The sequence below is a fragment of the Daucus carota genome, chromosome 6 (genome assembly GCF_001625215.2).
Source record: "Daucus carota subsp. sativus chromosome 6, DH1 v3.0, whole genome shotgun sequence".
NCBI classification, from domain to species: Eukaryota; Viridiplantae; Streptophyta; class Magnoliopsida; order Apiales; family Apiaceae; genus Daucus; species Daucus carota.
The window spans coordinates 35,242,028-35,259,407 of record NC_030386.2 but is presented as its reverse complement, the minus strand read 5'-3'; the positions used below and the strand labels follow the sequence as shown (position 1 = coordinate 35,259,407).

General features: G+C 33.4%; 2 protein-coding genes across 2 annotated transcripts; one reads left to right on the top strand and one right to left on the bottom strand.

The window, feature by feature from the left end:
* Window positions 1-1,371: 1,371 nt before the first annotated feature.
* LOC108226799 (remorin 4.1) lies at window positions 1,372-2,719 on the bottom strand. The gene is made up of 2 exons (XM_017401792.2): window positions 2,022-2,719; window positions 1,372-1,712 (listed from the first exon to the last, which is right to left on the bottom strand). The coding sequence occupies exons 1-2, from the start codon at window positions 2,613-2,615 to the stop codon at window positions 1,524-1,526; spliced, it is 783 nt and encodes a 260-aa protein (XP_017257281.1). The 5' UTR covers window positions 2,616-2,719; the 3' UTR covers window positions 1,372-1,523.
* Window positions 2,720-4,200: 1,481 nt separating this feature from the next.
* LOC108227721 (putative elongation factor TypA-like SVR3, chloroplastic) lies at window positions 4,201-13,613 on the top strand. Its single transcript, XM_064079548.1, has 14 exons — window positions 4,201-4,647; window positions 5,469-5,578; window positions 6,159-6,362; window positions 6,974-7,150; window positions 7,537-7,689; window positions 8,795-8,884; window positions 9,577-9,711; window positions 9,811-9,927; window positions 10,356-10,507; window positions 10,605-10,689; window positions 11,372-11,466; window positions 12,339-12,504; window positions 12,615-12,810; window positions 13,054-13,613. Exons 1-14 carry the CDS (start codon window positions 4,398-4,400, stop codon window positions 13,185-13,187), a joined length of 2,064 nt encoding a protein of 687 aa, XP_063935618.1. The 5' UTR covers window positions 4,201-4,397; the 3' UTR covers window positions 13,188-13,613.
* The last annotated feature ends 3,767 nt before the right edge of the window (window positions 13,614-17,380 follow it).

The following is a 17,380-nucleotide window of genomic DNA, read 5'->3' as shown; positions in this document are numbered from 1 at the left end:
TAAAAAATAGGGCTTTTTTTATTCATAACTACGTTTTCAATCTTATTTCCAAAAATACTACCTTATCCAATCTTATTTTCAAAAATACTACCTTCTCTAAAATATTTTCAAAAATACTGTGGTTGCATATGCAACCATATATGCAACTACAAATCCTGATTTCAAGTTCCAGTTTTCAAATGTCATTTTCGACCTCATCGTTGGAGTCGATATATATATACAACGATGAGGTCGAAAATGACATTTGAAAACTGGAACTTGAAATCAGGATTTGTAGTTGCATATATGGTTGCATATGAGATTGTATTCAGTTGATTCTATTGTAATCTAATGGCCCCGCCAGGGGCACCCATACATCAGTTGCAACTTACAGTTTCCCGTTGCATATGAGGTTGCATATGAGGTTGCACGCAACCTCATATGCAACCTCATATACAACTAAATGCAACTGAAAACTGTAAGTTCCAACTGAAGTATGGGTGCCCCTGGCGGGGCCATTAGATTGCAATAGAATCAACTGAATGCAACCTCATATGCAACTAAATGCAACTGAAAACTGTAAGTTGCAACGGATGTATGGTGTGCCCCTGGCGGGGCCATTAGATTGCAATAGAATCAACTGAATGCAACCTCATATGCAACTAAATGCATATGAAAACTGTAAGTTGCAACGGATGTATGGTGTGCCCCTGGCGGGGCCATTAGATTGCAATAGAATCAACTGAATGCAACTGAATACAACCATATGCAACTATATATGCAACTGAATTCCTGATTTCGAGTTCCAGTTTTCAAATGTCATTTTCGACCTCATATTTGGAATCTATATATATATATATATATATATATATATATATATATATATATATATATATATATATATATATATATATATATATATATATATATATATCGACTCCAATGATGAGGTCGAAAATGACATTTGAAAACTGAAACTTGAAATCATGATTTGTAGTTGCATATATGGTTGCATATGCAACCACCGTATTTTTGGAAAATATTTTCAAAAAGGTAGTATTTTTGAAAATATTTTAGAGATTTGAAAATAAGATTGGATAAGGTAGTATTTTTGAAAATAAGATTGAAAAAATAATATATAAGATAATTCCCCTAAAACATATTATATCCAAAACATTTTTGTTATTTTCGGAGTAAAAACTGAATGAAAAGACAGACCGTCTCCTGCATACATAATAAACAGTACTTGAAAAATTTAATACAAGAATAATTTAATCTTTTTCATATTTTGTTACTCAGGAAATAACATTTTCCCCTCGTAAGCCAACAAATCTAGTGCTAACCAAGCATCTAAAATCGAACACACTCTCTCACAAGTAGCAAACAGTGAAACACACAAACATAGGGGCGTACCCTCAATTAAAAAGGTGAAGGGAGACCACAAATATAAAGCACACACCAGTGACTAGCCTACTAGTCTTACATTAGTACTTTGTGTTGCTTATGAATAATTATACTGAAAAATAATAATTAACTAGTCCTAATTAAAATGAGCGCTTGGGTGGTGCTCTTCCCATAGCTTTCATCAAATGTGCAATTTCAAAGACCTTGGCCACTTTTGTTCCTCTCCTGGCCTCTGCTGAAGCCTTCCTTTCCTCTGCTTTTCTGTGTGCCTTTGCTATCTCATTCTCCATCTTCTCCTGTGCTCTTGCTCTCTTTTCCTCCAGCTTCCTCTACATCATTTCGACATAATGCATTAAACACGAGTACGTGTCCAGAATACAATCATCATAACATCAAAAAACCCGTCTTTAAAGAATTTTGTCATTTTGACCTTTAAGACATATTTTAAGATGAACGAAAAATATAACTCTGGAGTCCTGAATAGATCATCATAACATCAAGAAAACCCCGTCTTTCAAGAATTTTGTCATTTTGACGTTTAAGATGTACTTTAAGGTGAATAAAAAATATAACTGGAGTCTGACAGACAAAAATTGCAAGAAAACTTAATTTTCACGGAAATTGACTTTGTAACATACCTCAACTTTCTTCATCCGAGAACTTGACTTCTGAATCTGCTCACCTTCCCAGCCCTTAATAATCGCATCCTCGCGCTTAAACCTGTTAGTAATCTTGGCAATCTTAGCATTTTGCCATGCAAGTATCTTCATCTCAACTTCCCCTTTCTTCACTCCATGCACTGACACATGATCCTCACCACCATTCACTAGACCAACACTCCCCCCTCTACCACCAGGCCTCCAAGGAGACGACTGAGGATCCACATGATGACTACTATCCGGCACAATAGCCAAAGGGTTCATCTCCTCCTCCTCTCCTATCATTCCCATGAAAATACTATGATGATCAGCCTCACTGCCATTGTTTCCTGTTGTAGACCCTCCAACAACTAATGCATTGAACTCTCTACTCATGGTGGAGTACACATTCGTCTCGACGGAGCCGCCATCAAGGCTACTTGTGTCCCACGCTTGTCGGCTGGCTGGAGGAGGATGAGGTGAGGCTAGAGCATGGATGTCTCTAAACCTAGGGTTCTGTTCTTGACTACTTCCATGGTCTAGGTTTTCATGAGTAGTGGTTGTGGTAGTTAATATGTGACTAGCTAAAGACATAGTGTTTGGTTTCAAATGTTGTTTGGAAAGAAGATGCTTAATTGTGGAAATGTGAGGTGCTTTTGGATTGAGTTAAGATTAAGGTTAAGGAGTGGTTTTGGTATGATGAGTGCATAATATAGAGTCAAATTTGTCATTCATGCATATTTTAATCAGAAAAAGAAAGTTTAAAGAGGGGAAAGCGATTAGCAAGTCAATCAGCCAATTAGATATAGTGAAAGATGCAGTGTCACATTGATCATTTAGTGATGGACACATAAGATATTTTCCATAATTTTTCTGCAGAATTAAAAAATGTATATTTATATTTAATTAGTGCTAAATACTAATTTGATGACTCTCACCTTATCTAATTTTTTCTGAAGTATTGACTTGTTAAGCTTGGAATCCCGGTCTTATTGCGTACGCTTGGAGTAATATATATTGTTGGTCTGTTGCACACATTAGCCAATGGGCGTATGGTTGAGCATAATTCTGATTACTCTGATAATGCATAAGATATAGGGTTAAGTCGTCATTAAGAAAGATACAGATCAATTTCAAGATATTAGAGTTGGGGGTAAGAGAATTTGGCGATTAAGTGGACCGATAGAGTAGGTAGTTTAGTTGGACCATCCACCACACTCGATAATTACAAAGATACTTCACATTTAGCGGATACTCCCTCCATCCCACCAAATTTTTTGAGTACCAATCGGAAATTAAATTACTATATTTTTTTGAGAGAAAATAAGTTGTTATATTTAATATATATTTATTAATTACAAATATATTTAACATAATAAAATATTTAATTATTTATTTTAATAATCAATTCTGTTGTTTGCGGTTCAGTTTTGACATTAACCAGAACCGAAATTGAACCCGTTTCTAACGGTTCGATTTTTCAATTCTCATTTTTCGATTTGAATTTGTTTTTCTATCGCCCCAGCCTAAATTCCTGAACACCGTAAATCACAACTCGGGTTTTTTCTTGCACCCAGCCTAAACTAATAAACCCTGTAAGGGGTCGTTTGGTTCATCTGATTCTGGTATCAGGTATGGGTTTTGTTGATTGCAAACCCATATTTGGTTGTCTATTTTTATAATCTGATACCCATACCTCAAACCCACCAGGAATCAGATTTGATACCTTAAGGAGGAGGTGGGTATGAGAGAGGGGTATGAGGTATCAAATGAAATTTTTATTAATTCATTTTTATTTATAAAGTTAAATACAATCTAAAAACACATAAATTAAATATGATATTTTTTTAATCTGAAATAAGTTATATTTATTTTTATTTACTATTAATTAGTAATATTAGTTATTACTAATTATTTATTTTCATTCCAGTACATAAATTATTTATTTTCATTCCAGTACTAAACCAAACACAAGATATGAAGAATGATTCCTCAACCCCATACCAGCTTAACCCGATTCCTGATTCCAAACCCATACCATCTCGTGAACCAAACGACCGCTAAGTTGAAACTTGATAACAACTGGTCTGATTTAGGATTTGTGGGTTGCATTTAGCCACACCACATCTGGCCCAATCAAAACCAAAACAAGACCATTCACAACAACACAAAATAAACCCACAAAACTCAACCAACCAAATATCAAAAACAAAACAAAATCCCAATCTCACCTCTCTATTATCTTTACTTGTATTATCTTTGTAACCAACGTACACACACACACACTACATATAGCACATATTTTCATTTGCAACCTCTCCTTTACCATCTCTTTTCTCTCCACTCTCTGCACTTGTGTTTCAGAGTGTGAGCAAAATGGAGATGGCCATTGGGATTAATAACTCTATCAAACCCACCTTCTGTGTCAACCCCATTAGACCAAGAAGCCTTAATTCCACTAGCCCATTTGTAAAAACCCAATCGTTTGCTCGTTCTTTGTGTTTGAACAAGAAGCCATTGTTCAATTCTTGTTCTAGTAAAAACCCAGGTTTTAATTCTATTAGATGCTCTGTTTCCGAAGTTGCTGACACGGATACTGAAGCAGCAGCTGCTGCTGCTAATACTGGTAGTCCCATCTTTTACATGTTCTTGATTATTATTTTACTTTCTTTTTGTTACTATTTACAGTAGAATTCGATACATGAATACCCAATAAACGAATAATCTTGATAAATTAGTATTTTTGTAATCCTAATACAACAGGGACTATGTATTTTGCATATAGAGGTTTAAGTGCTGGTATTGGGGAAATATTAATTTCTTGTTTGATGGGAAAATTGAAATTTTGAGTGGCTTATTGATTTCGATATTGTTAGTTTGCATATTAATATTTAAATGTCTTGACCAAGAAAAATAAGAAAGTGTGCTAAGAATTATGAATTGTCTAGCTAGGTACAAGTTTCCTTTATTATGTAGCTCAAATATGGTGGGAACTGAAAACGCACCGATGATTGGGTAATAAGTACATATTTACGACTTGGGATGCTAGCTGAACTAGCGTATTCGATAGTCAAGCCAACCATAAGAGATATTTGATTAGAAAAAACCAATTGCACATGGTTAAATATATGTATAAATATGTGGAAAAGAATACGGAGGTAGGCTATACCCCTTCTGGATATATGCATTTACTTGTGATCATGTCAAAATGTATATATACTTTTATATTTTTCAGTTTTAGCAAACCATGAAATTTAAGTTAGTCAAGAGTTAGATGAGTAAATCCTGAGATTAAAGTTCCCTACAGCTTACTACTCAAATTGTGATCTAGACGTAAACATCTGTTGCATACATACATAATGTTTTTTTACTCAACTGTTTTATGTACACCTGTATACCAAGCACAACTAAAGGATTACTTACTGACCACTTAATTTACTGCTTTAGAGAGGAGGAGCAAACTGATGAGGAGAAGCGACATAAGGAATATTGCAATTGTCGCTCATGTAGATCACGGAAAGACAACACTGGTGGATTCTATGTTGAAGCAAGCAAAAGTAACTCTTTTGGAAAATACTTATATAAATATTTTGTTTTACCTTGTAGTAGTTAAATTAAATGTGACGACTGTCGCTGATATGATTCATCTGTGATATATCCCATACACTGTCAAGATCCATCTGCAATATATAGATAGTTCTCTAAGACCTATAAGTTTCTATGAAAATTATTGTACTGAAAAGTACATATAATATTAGCTATGTAAAGTCCTTGTCATTTGCATTATATGTACAACTGATGATTGTCTTTGGAAGCACTTGGTGCATCACAACTTACAACATTGGTCTCGTATTTTAGTTACTGGTGAAGAATACTTTATCCTCTTGTAATCAGTTTATTCGTTGAAAGTATACTACACAATAAAATCTGTGACCCTGAACTTTATAGTAAGAGTTATTATTTCTCTAACCAAACAAAGAAAAATTGAGAGCTTGTGCTGATGCTTATTTAATTTTTTAGAGCTCTCAATCTAGCCGATGTCTTGCGCTGAGGCATTAATCTATGATTGTGGCATTTTGACAAGTGCGATTGAACTGATGTTTGATCATTTGCTTATATCTCTGTTATATTCCACAGGTTTTTCGTGACAACCAAGTTGTTCAAGAGAGGATAATGGACTCAAATGATCTTGAGCGTGAAAGGGGAATTACTATACTAAGCAAAAACACGTCAATCACTTACAAAGATACAAAAATAAACATTATCGATACTCCAGGACATTCTGACTTTGGTGGAGAGGTGGAACGTGTCTTAAATATGGTGGAGGGTGTTCTGTTAGTGGTAATGCTCTAAACGCTCTGGACGTCCTGGTAGTTCATCTTTGTAGACTTTGATTGCATTTTATACTTGTGTATATTTGCTTGCAAGATAAATTTCATCTGTGTCTCTGGTTATCCCATACTCATTATGTGTATTTTGGTAGATTTTACGAATCCATAGAGTGGCACAATGGCAGTCTTTCCCAAACAATGTCCTTGGTTTTGTCTTTGACCATGCTGGAGAAATTTATAAGTGCTAAATCCAGTCATTTAATTTACTCACTAAAGCTTTTTAGTACCATAATTACATATCATAGATAACACATCCCAATGCTTATAACAAACTGTCAGTAGTTTGCGCTGTCCTGCCAGCATAGTGTCTTTATAAAATTTCAGTTGCATTATTTGAGAAGGTTCTTGAATTAAGTTTACTAGGTTGATCTTTTAGGCTTACGATATACGTCTTATGGTGTTTACCTATTGCTTGTGTACATTATAAAATGTCACCTCAATGTGTTATGTCATTTTAAATTTCCCATTTTTGTTTGATTTCTGGACAAGTAATTCATTAATTCTTAATCCTTTTGTTTTAATGATCATCTAACAGACAACTTGACATCGCTTTATTTGTAGGTCGACTCTGTTGAGGGCCCAATGCCACAAACAAGGTTTGTTTTGAAGAAGGCTCTAGAATTTGGCCTTGCTGTTGTTGTTGTAGTTAATAAGATCGACAGAACCTCTGCTCGTCCAGAATTTGTTGTCAATTCTACTTTTGAACTCTTCATTGAACTTAATGCATCTGATGAGCAGGTAGTGGCAACTATATTATCTTGATTTTACAAAGAAAAGTATGCATGTTAAATTACTGTCAGTCTGAAGCTGCACATGGATTAAAAGCTGAAACTTGAATAGATGTTAGGCATGGAGAAGCTGTAATGGTCCAGAATAAAAAATGGGTCTAATATTACTATCTAAAGACTTTCTTACTATTTGATATACTAGGCCTTATAGGATAACAGACTATTGGCCTCTAAATTTAAAAGCTTTTCAAGCAAGGGGTAAAAATACATTATTACTAATTACAGAAAAGTGATCAGAAGTGTTAATTTTTATTTTTCAAAAATAATCATATTGTACAGGTACTCAGTGTCCTGGTACATCAGGATATATAAGTTATTCTTCATTTGTTTATGCAGTGTGACTTCCAAGTAATTTATGCAAGTGGTATAAAGGGGAAGGCTGGACTTGTTCCTGACACTTTGGCAGAGGATCTCGGACCTCTTTTTGAGACCATAATTCGATGCATACCGGGGCCACATATTGACAAAGATGGCGCACTTCAAATGCTTGTAAGTGAAAATTGTGCTGCATCTTTTCGCAGCTACGTCATATCATTGCTATTGTCGTAACATTCTTTGCTATGAAATATAGTATATCAAAGAAATACAAGCTGCTGTCTTTTTGGATTGATCTTCACCCTAATTTTATGGGTGAAGGAGAAGATCAAGATTTGTCCATTATACTGAAGAGTTTAAATATGAAATAAGCACGCAAAACCGGAATCCAATAATACTTAAACTTCGTAATTGACTATAACCTTGTAGGGATCTGAAGTAATTCAATACATGTGTGTTGGCACAGGGGATCCTTCCTCGACCACATCATGCAATCCGTTGCAGATCTCAGCTTTTCCCGATCTTTTAATCACAGAATCTTTTAAGGCTAGACCATAAACTAGATCAGCTTGTCTTTTTTAGCCACACTGAAAGTGATGGCTTATACTTGAAAGACTAAACTCAGACTAAACTCGCTCTGGATATGCAATCTTATTTGCCACAATTAAGTAAATTATATATATTTCCATTGCTCATGATACTATTCAAGTCTCTCATCAAGGATATTTCACATACTTCTTTGTTGGCCATGATATGCTGTTCTACCATAAAATCACATTGGCAATCCGCCGCCAAAAAGTCCCCTTATGAGCCTGCCCTCTCTTGCACCCACTTTTAACATTCATATTACAGCATGGTTTCTGACCCTTTTCTGATTTTCTGAGGGATATGTCTGAGTCTATATAAATACAGATGTGTCAGTACCAAAAACACAATTACCTCTTCTATTAAAATGGATTGATAAACATATAAAAAAATTAATAATCTGTTTGAGCCATGTTGAGTTGTTGACATGTAGATAACTTGAGCTTTATAGTAACAAGAAAATAAGGAAAAGCTTAGTTTTTCTTAATGCACATGAACAGAAACTATCTGCCACAAAGGAAGTACCTCATTTGACTGCTTAAAGCAGACAGTTTTAGTTCAACAATGAGAATGTCTCCACACCTTGATACAACAATATCTTTCTCTGCCAATCTATGTTGCAGTAATGAGTGGTGATATTAAATATTATGTACAGGAAACTTATGCTGAAAGTTACTTATGAAAAACATTGTAGGCGACAAATACTGAATATGAGGAACACAAAGGAAGGATTGCTATTGGACGTTTGCATGCAGGAGTTCTGACCAGAGGAATGGAAGTGCGGGTAAGATGCACTGCACCTACACTTGCTTGTGTTATGTTAATATATGTGCCCTAATCATTTACTGTTTTCTATCGAATCATTAAAAGTTTTGGGTTTTAAGGTTTATTTTCCAAGTTTCTCAAGAATAGATTGATCACTATGCTAGAGAGTTAGATTAAGTTGAGCAAATAAAAATAACTCTTTACAATTCACCACATCAACATGCCACAAATATTGTGAGAATTACTTTTATGGTTAATAAACACCAAAAGTATTGTAGTGATATTTTTTTCTTCTCTGGAAATCGATATTATAGGCAAACTTTTTTTTTTTTTTAATTTGCAGTTCACCAATCATTTAAGAATTTTCCCTGACACTTTCTTAAATCACTAACAAATTTATTTGCAGAAACGGGGAAGCCATTGTATTTGTGAGAGCTTGTTACTTGTAGTGTCATTTCATATTTTATGAACACAGATGCTAACTTATCTAACATCAATCAGGGTACATGACAAGTACATGTCATAATCTGTTCTAGCATGTCATAGATAGACTGATATTCTTTCTTTTATATGAAACTTTGATTTTGTTTCATGTTTTTATCTGAATATATTCATGCATAAGTACGTGCTTCTGCCATTATTTCCACAAATCTTGTTCTAAAGAAGCCAGTTGTTTTTAAAATTTTCTTCTAACTGTCTCCGCACTTGTAGGTATGCACCCCAGATGATGCATGCAGGTTTTCAAAAGTTAGTGAACTTTTCGTGTATGAGAAATTTTATAGGGTTCCTGTAGAATCTGTGGAAGCTGGTGATATCTGTGCGGTCTGTGGTATCGATGATATTCAGGTGTGAACTTTGCTTTCTTAATTAGACAAAGGAACAGTATATAAGAAGCCTAAATTTACTCTACAAACTAATGACAAGAAACTTGTTCTCTATACTCAGATTGGGGAAACAATTGCTGATAAGACTTTTGGAAAGCCCTTACCTGCCATTAGAGTCGAAGAACCAACAGTGAAGATGGCTTTCTCTATTAATACGTCACCATTTGTAGGCCGTGAGGTGTGTAATAAATAATTATACGGGTACACGTTTTGCTGTGTATAATCATTTTTTTGCAAGTACTATCTAATCTAGTTTTCCCAGTTATTTGCTTATTGTGCTTCACATACATACTTATATAATATGTACACTGTTTTGTTATACTTGTTTTACCTTTGACACTTTTTGCAACTTGTGTTGTGTGTGTGAAATTTGTAACGAGAGATTGCAGCCACTTTGCCTCCGGCACGATTTAAGTAGTTACTCTCATCCAATGTTTCTGAATTTAAATGGAAACTTAATAAACCATGTCCAGGTGCACTTTGTGCATGTATATTTGTGGTCTGTTTACAGCATGTTTTCTGCTGATGCCAATATATTATGTTTTCTTAATAAGCATAATGGCCTTTTCAGGGATTTCGAGTGACATGGTCTCTGTTATTTTGTAGGGAAAATATGTGACAAGCAGAAACCTAAGAGATAGGCTCTACCGCGAGATTGAACGAAATTTGGCTATGAAAGTTGAAGATGGTGAAACTGCAGATACATTTCTTGTCAGTGGACGTGGTACTTTACATATAACTATACTTATAGAGAACATGTAAGGAGTTCAAATTTCTCGACTTCAATTTATTTGTTCAGGTTTCGACTCATAATGATATTCTCCACACATGTTAACATGGTAATACAAATTTCAGGCGAAGAGAGAATTATGAGTTTATGGTTGGACCTCCTAAAGTTATCAACAAAAAAGTAAACGACAAATTGCTGGAACCTTATGAGGTGAGTGCCCATTGTTATGGTTTGCATAATAGATGGATTGGGTATATGTTGATTCCTTTAATATAAAATGTATGTGGTCACTGTACTGTTTCTTCAGTATGGTGATTTGGTTTTCTCTAATAATAGGAACATGATTTTTAACTGCATGCCAGGTGCAATTTAAATTTTAGCTTTTCTTCCTTTTTACTTTAGATAGTATTCCTTTTCTTTCTTCTTAATCTGGATCGATTTTAGTGTTCTATCTTTTATGAGGAGTGCTATGGACAAGGGTTAGATCAAGTTTTAGTAGTATAGCCTCAACAGTGAAAGTGGTGTCATACAGCCATGGTAAAGACGATTCTAAATTTATCTAAATTTTCTTAAAATAAAAGAGCTCTGTTGCTGTCAAAACTATAGACTGCATTTAGAGCCATTACAGTCTACAGAGTATTAACTGTGCTTACCTTTTTGTGTATGTATAGGTGGTTGAGATGAGTGAAATCTAGATTTCACTTTAAAGAACTATGTACAAGGGTTTCAAAAAATAATTGCATCTTTTTTACATCTGTATTGTGGTAAATGCCTGAGGATTGGCTAGAAGATGCCAACTTATGGACGCATTTGCAAATCTAAATATATAACAGTATCAGTATTCGAAAAGTTGCAGCTTCTGAAATTAGATTCTGTTAATGGATACTTGCAGATAGCCTCTGTGGAGGTACCGGAGACACACATGGGTTCGGTGGTTGAGCTTCTTGGAAAAAGACGAGGCCAGATGTTAGATATGCAAGGGCTAGGGTATGCGGAAAAACTAATTTCTCTATATGTGGCTTATACAAAATATTTATTCATTTGGGATTCTCATTATAGTAGATGTCGAATTAAATATTGAAGAATTTATTTTCTAGCTTCTGCATAAGTGATCACGATACCGAGAATTTTATACAGCACAAATTCTTTCAAAATTAAAACATGCATTATCTTGTTGAAGAGTCTATTGCATACTATATTGTTAATACTGTAAAAGTGAAGTAGATCCCTCACTGCAAACGGAGATACTAATGTATTTAACACAAGTGAAGATATATCTTCCCAGAAACAATGTACTCCCTCTTTTTTTAAATATATATGACGTTTGACTTTTTGACACATATTTTTAAGTGCTTTGATCGGGTAGTTAAAAGTATTATTTTTAAAATTTTCTTTTTCTGTATAAAAATATGTAATCAAAATTTTAATTCACAAAAAAAATCAATTAAAAAATAATAATTTTTACTATCCGGTCAACCCACCTAAAGATACGTGCCCAAGTCAAAAGTGACATATAAAAAAAATAGAGGGAGTAAGACAGTAAGAGGTCTAGGTTGTGATATGGTGATTATTGCATTATGCTTGTCTGGAATTTGAGTAACATGCCTGATGCCTTCATATGGGCCATTGCCTGATTCTTTGGCATTTTGACAGAAAAATTACATCGTTTGATATTGTGATATTATTGTAACAAAAAATATCCATGGTTTTTGTCATGTCTGATTGAAGATTGCAATCTAGTGTATTTCTTTGGGACATGATTTCCTTCATTTTAAGAAGCAGTCCTTTTACTTGTCTACAAAAAGGAAAGGATGATATCTGCAAGATTATATAAAGATTGCTTGTTACTTGTGTACTAGGTCTGAAGGAACGACATTGCTTAAATATAAGATACCAACTCGTGGACTTCTTGGACTGAGGAATGCAATTTTGACGGCTTCCCGAGGCACAGCAATTCTCAACACAATATTTGATAGCTATGGACCCTGGGCTGGTGATATATCTACACGTGATCAGGGTTCACTGGTAAGTTTTTGTACATATATTAGCAAAAATCGTGGTATGGATTGAATGTTTGAAAGCTCAGGTCTTTAATCCATTTCTTGCCCATGAAGTTTAGCATTGATTGGTTATAGGTTGCTTTTGAGAATGGAACCACGACATCTTATGCTCTATTTAGTGCACAAGAAAGAGGACAATTGTTTATTAGCCCTGGAGCAGAGGTGTATAAAGGTATGATTGTTGGCATTCATCAGCGGCCTGGTGACTTAGCACTGAACGTGTGCAAGAAAAAGGCTGCTACAAATGTGCGTTCCAATAAAGAAGTAACAGGTGAGAAACCTCTTAGTAACATTGGTGGAATGTGATTTACTTCTATTTGGGACAGAAAATAACGGGTTCATTATTTCTTCTGAACACTTACTAATAACCCCGAGCTCCTTTATATTTTATCAATTTTTCTGGTATACGTCTGCCTTACCGTTCATTTATATAAAACCATAGGTATATGAAGTTAAATACAAAGTTTCGTCTTGTTGCACCTAATAATTTGTATCTCCCTAATGGACTGTGCAGTGGTTCTTGACACCCATTTGGAGTATAGTTTAGATGACTGCATAGAGTACATTCAAGAGGATGAACTAGTGGAAGTCACTCCTCAAAGTATCCGAATGCTAAAGAACCCAAAGATGGGAAAGAAATCTCGGTAAGCTTACATGCAAACATCTAGAGGATCTCTCGGTTTTGCAAGGGTGCCAAATTCACAGCCGAATGATCCATGTCATGATACAACAAAAACATTCTTACCACAATTACGTTGGTCCAGTGGGGTTGGCTCCCATTAGCATACAGAGTTTTGAGTAATCTCAGGTATGTTGAGTTTACACATTCACAAAGGTGCATTCAATTTTGCATATTCACTCGATGGATGTATATAATAGCATGATAACTGCGAACAGATTTGTGTACTTGATGAGATTTCGTAGTTAGTACTGATTTTGAGAACCAGGAAAGGAGTTTTCTTGGATCTTTATGGGTCCTCTTGTACTTGTACTTAGCTAAGATGATTGAGCATAGCAATTCTGGCACTATGATTATATTGAATAAGTGGCTTGCAGGCCATTTCTATTTGTTTAGTCAGCTGTCCAGGTATTTTAGACTGGCACTACCTTATAGGCTTATACTGATAAAAATGATCGCATTGCCTTCTTTTTCCTTTTTATGCACGCTGACACAGAAGTTGTCAGTTGTCACCAATATACGATTTTATATCATCAAACTTACAGAAAGCAGCACGATGAGTACTAAAATAATTATAATAATTTCGGAAGGTTGATGACCTACATATAATTTGAACCGCATTTGTGGGTATTCATACGAACAAAGTTCCATGTAGTCCACATATTTACTGTAGTACCGTAGACCACGTATGTTCTACAACTATAGAATGACATAAAAACATTGCAAAATGTGTTATTTTGCAAATCATGTTCTATAAATATCATTATTTTGTTAAAAATTTTGACAATTCTAAACATTCTAAAAATTAAATAGTAAAAAACATATTATTCTGCAAAACATGTTAAGTTTGCAGAACATATTTACATATTACAGAACATATGTGTTCTACTTGTCGAACATAAATGATTTTCAATATTTTTCATGAAATAGTGATATATATAGAATGTATTTCACAAAATAACAAGTTTCATACCTTTTGCAATGTTTTCATGCCATTCTATAGTTGCAGAACATATGTGGTCTACGGTACCACGGTAAATATGTGGACTATATGGAATTTAACTCGTATTCATATTGATATTATATATTCCCACTCAAAGAACCGGGAATAACAAATTGATCTTTGTTATAAATACTATGACGAGGGATAATGCAACCAGATTGAAAGACAAATAAACAAGCTAGATAATCAGCCATTTTGTTTTCGGATTGTTTAACTAACTGAATATAAATATTCTGAAAATTAAAGATGAAAATAATAGTTTCTTGAGCAATCCAACCTGCATCTCTCAAATAATCACTAAAATATAACTAGAATGAAGATAATATGTATATATGAATTTATAAATAAATCACTAGAATAATTTTGACGAGATGTTCTATTATTTGGTTTTTAGAATATAACTAACTGTTACATTTTCATTAAACAAGTATTATAAGTATTTTTTTTGGCTGGAAAATAAGTATTATTTTAAATTTTCTAATTAGTGTTCTGATTAATCATTACGATTTGTTTTCCGTTTCTGATTAATCAATACAAGTTATTAAAGCAAACATGAGAGAACATATAATAACAATTAAAATTAATTCCCACACATAAATAAGAGTTAAAAAGGATGCTGTTAGGACCTTTGTATGTGGGATCTCAATCCGAATATAAGATTGCAAAACAAGGTAATATTTCATATTCTGATTTATTTTTTTCCTTTTTGAGGAAATATTCAAATTTTAGTTTTTACTCGAGGGAGAGATGCCGGATTGGATCATTCTTACTGATAAGTGGGTGCGTATAAAAATTGAATTAATAAACAGATAAAGAAGAGAAACAATCCATGAAAGTTGAAATCGCCTTGGAGGCATCTACCAAATTTGTAGGGGTTTTGTCATTTTCAGTCATTTGTCATTTGTTTTTGTGATCAATTTGGAGTTGTGGATTTTGCTTTGTTTAAACCCAAATTTCAACTTGTCCCGCTCTCTTTTCTTCTCCGCTAATATTGGCAGTAATATAAAATACAGAGCTCCTGGGACCAATAACAACAAAACAATTAATTTCTTTCTCAAAAAAAAAAAAAAACAATTAATTTATTATTTATTTGATTGCTTAATGCTAAGGCCCCATTTATTTAGTGCTTAATGGTAGCTTAATGAACTTAAATGACTGATTAAGATAATCCATCTCGTTTGGTAACCCGTTTTTATACAGCTGAGCGAAACTTTTAATGCTGATTGATTCATTCTCAAATTCCTGTCTCATCCATTCAGTTGTGTATATCCACGTAGAAGTACCTGTTTTAGAATCATGTACATTCACCTAGATAATAGATTAACATAGAGTAGTTTTAGAAGAAAAAAAAAAAGAAATGCTAATGATGCAGATTGGTGTGCAAAAAATATTTTTACAATTTAGAAATTAATTATTACTTATTTGCATGAAACCATTTAAAGATTCTTTCATTATTTATTTATTTATTTGATAAATATTTATTATAATTTTTTTAGTTCAATTAATAAATTATTGAGAAAATTAGGAAATAAAAACCATTCAGATATTATTACAATTTACGTCCCAAATGATATTTATTATTCAGCATTCAGATATTTTATTGATTTAGATATTTTATTCAATCAGATATAACTCGTTCAGATTTGCCGAATGACTCTTAAGACTGCTTCTGCACATGATCGACATTCTTAATAATAAATATTTTGCCAATCATTAACTACGGGATATAATTAAACATTAGCTTATAATGAACGGATCAAATGTGATCAGTCTCTTATAAGCGGGAAAAAAAAAAGGAATTAACAACCAAACAGCCTAAGAGCATCTCCAACAGCTTCCCTATATGGTGTTATAAGCTATTAATATAAGAAATATGACATAAAAAACAATTCCAACAGAGTCCTAATCATCCCTTAAAAAGTTAGGATACCCACTTCATCCCTCATTTTTTTAAGGATTGTGGAACCATTCCTCATACTATTTTGAGGAATAAAATATTCATTTCTCTCCTTTTTCTCCCTTTTTCCCTCTTTTTTCTCTCTCCTACTTACAAGTTGAATATAATATTATAATAATAATAAGGAATACAAATAGGGAATGTTCCATTCAATAAAATGTAGTAATCCTTTAAAAAAAGAATCTATACTATAATATAATAAGGCAACATAGGTTTAATTTGTAGTCGTACAAAATTTTAGTTTGGTCATCTCCTTTATAACTACAAGTCGGTCACATGTAGACTTCTCTTGCTCTTACAATATTAAAGAGTTTTATGCCGTTCAAATTACAAACACTTGTGATGTAATACAAGATAAAAAAACTCCACCATTATTCTTTTAAATATAATTTATATATTATTTATATACTATATATTATAATAAACCGATAGTGGTATAATTCGTAATCGTCCAAAAAATGTAATCAGTTGGTAAATATAATCAGGTTAAAATCTAATTCATTAATACTTAAATACTAATAAGATGATGTTAAAATTTAAATTATAATAATAAATTACGAATTTTATAACCGCCCGTGCTTCGCACGGGTTAAAGGCTAGTATTTTATTATAAAGGAAACATATTAGGACTCTGCTGAATATGCTCTAAAGGCTAGAATGTTTGGTGATAAAGTATCAAAGTGAATTTATTCATTTCTCGGTTATAACTATTATTTGATATATATAATTTAATATAATGTGCCGAACACAACTCAATTTATGTAATATATTCCTTCTGTTTTTTAATATCTATCTCTTTATTTCTTAACACATATTCTAGGTTATATTGATCACATAGTTAAAATTGTGTTTTTCAAGTATTTCATGTACTGATATAATATTTTTATTCAGAACTTTTTTTCCAAAAAAATCTTTTATTATATAATCAAACCATATTTACGTGCCAAAAATCAGATATCTAAGGAGATATTGTCTTAAATTTAATCGAAAAGTTAGATTTTACCTAAAAAAACCTCAAATACAGAGTTAGGAGGGGATGAATTTAAAGTTATTGCTGCTATACAATGAAACACACGGGCGGGGCGGTCAGAATGGAGGGATGACCAAAGTCAACTTCCAGAAGGCCGGCATATTAGACGCGACTTTTTCCAACTAATACTTCCCCAATGATAGGCATGCATTCATTGCCTCTTGCTGTTAGT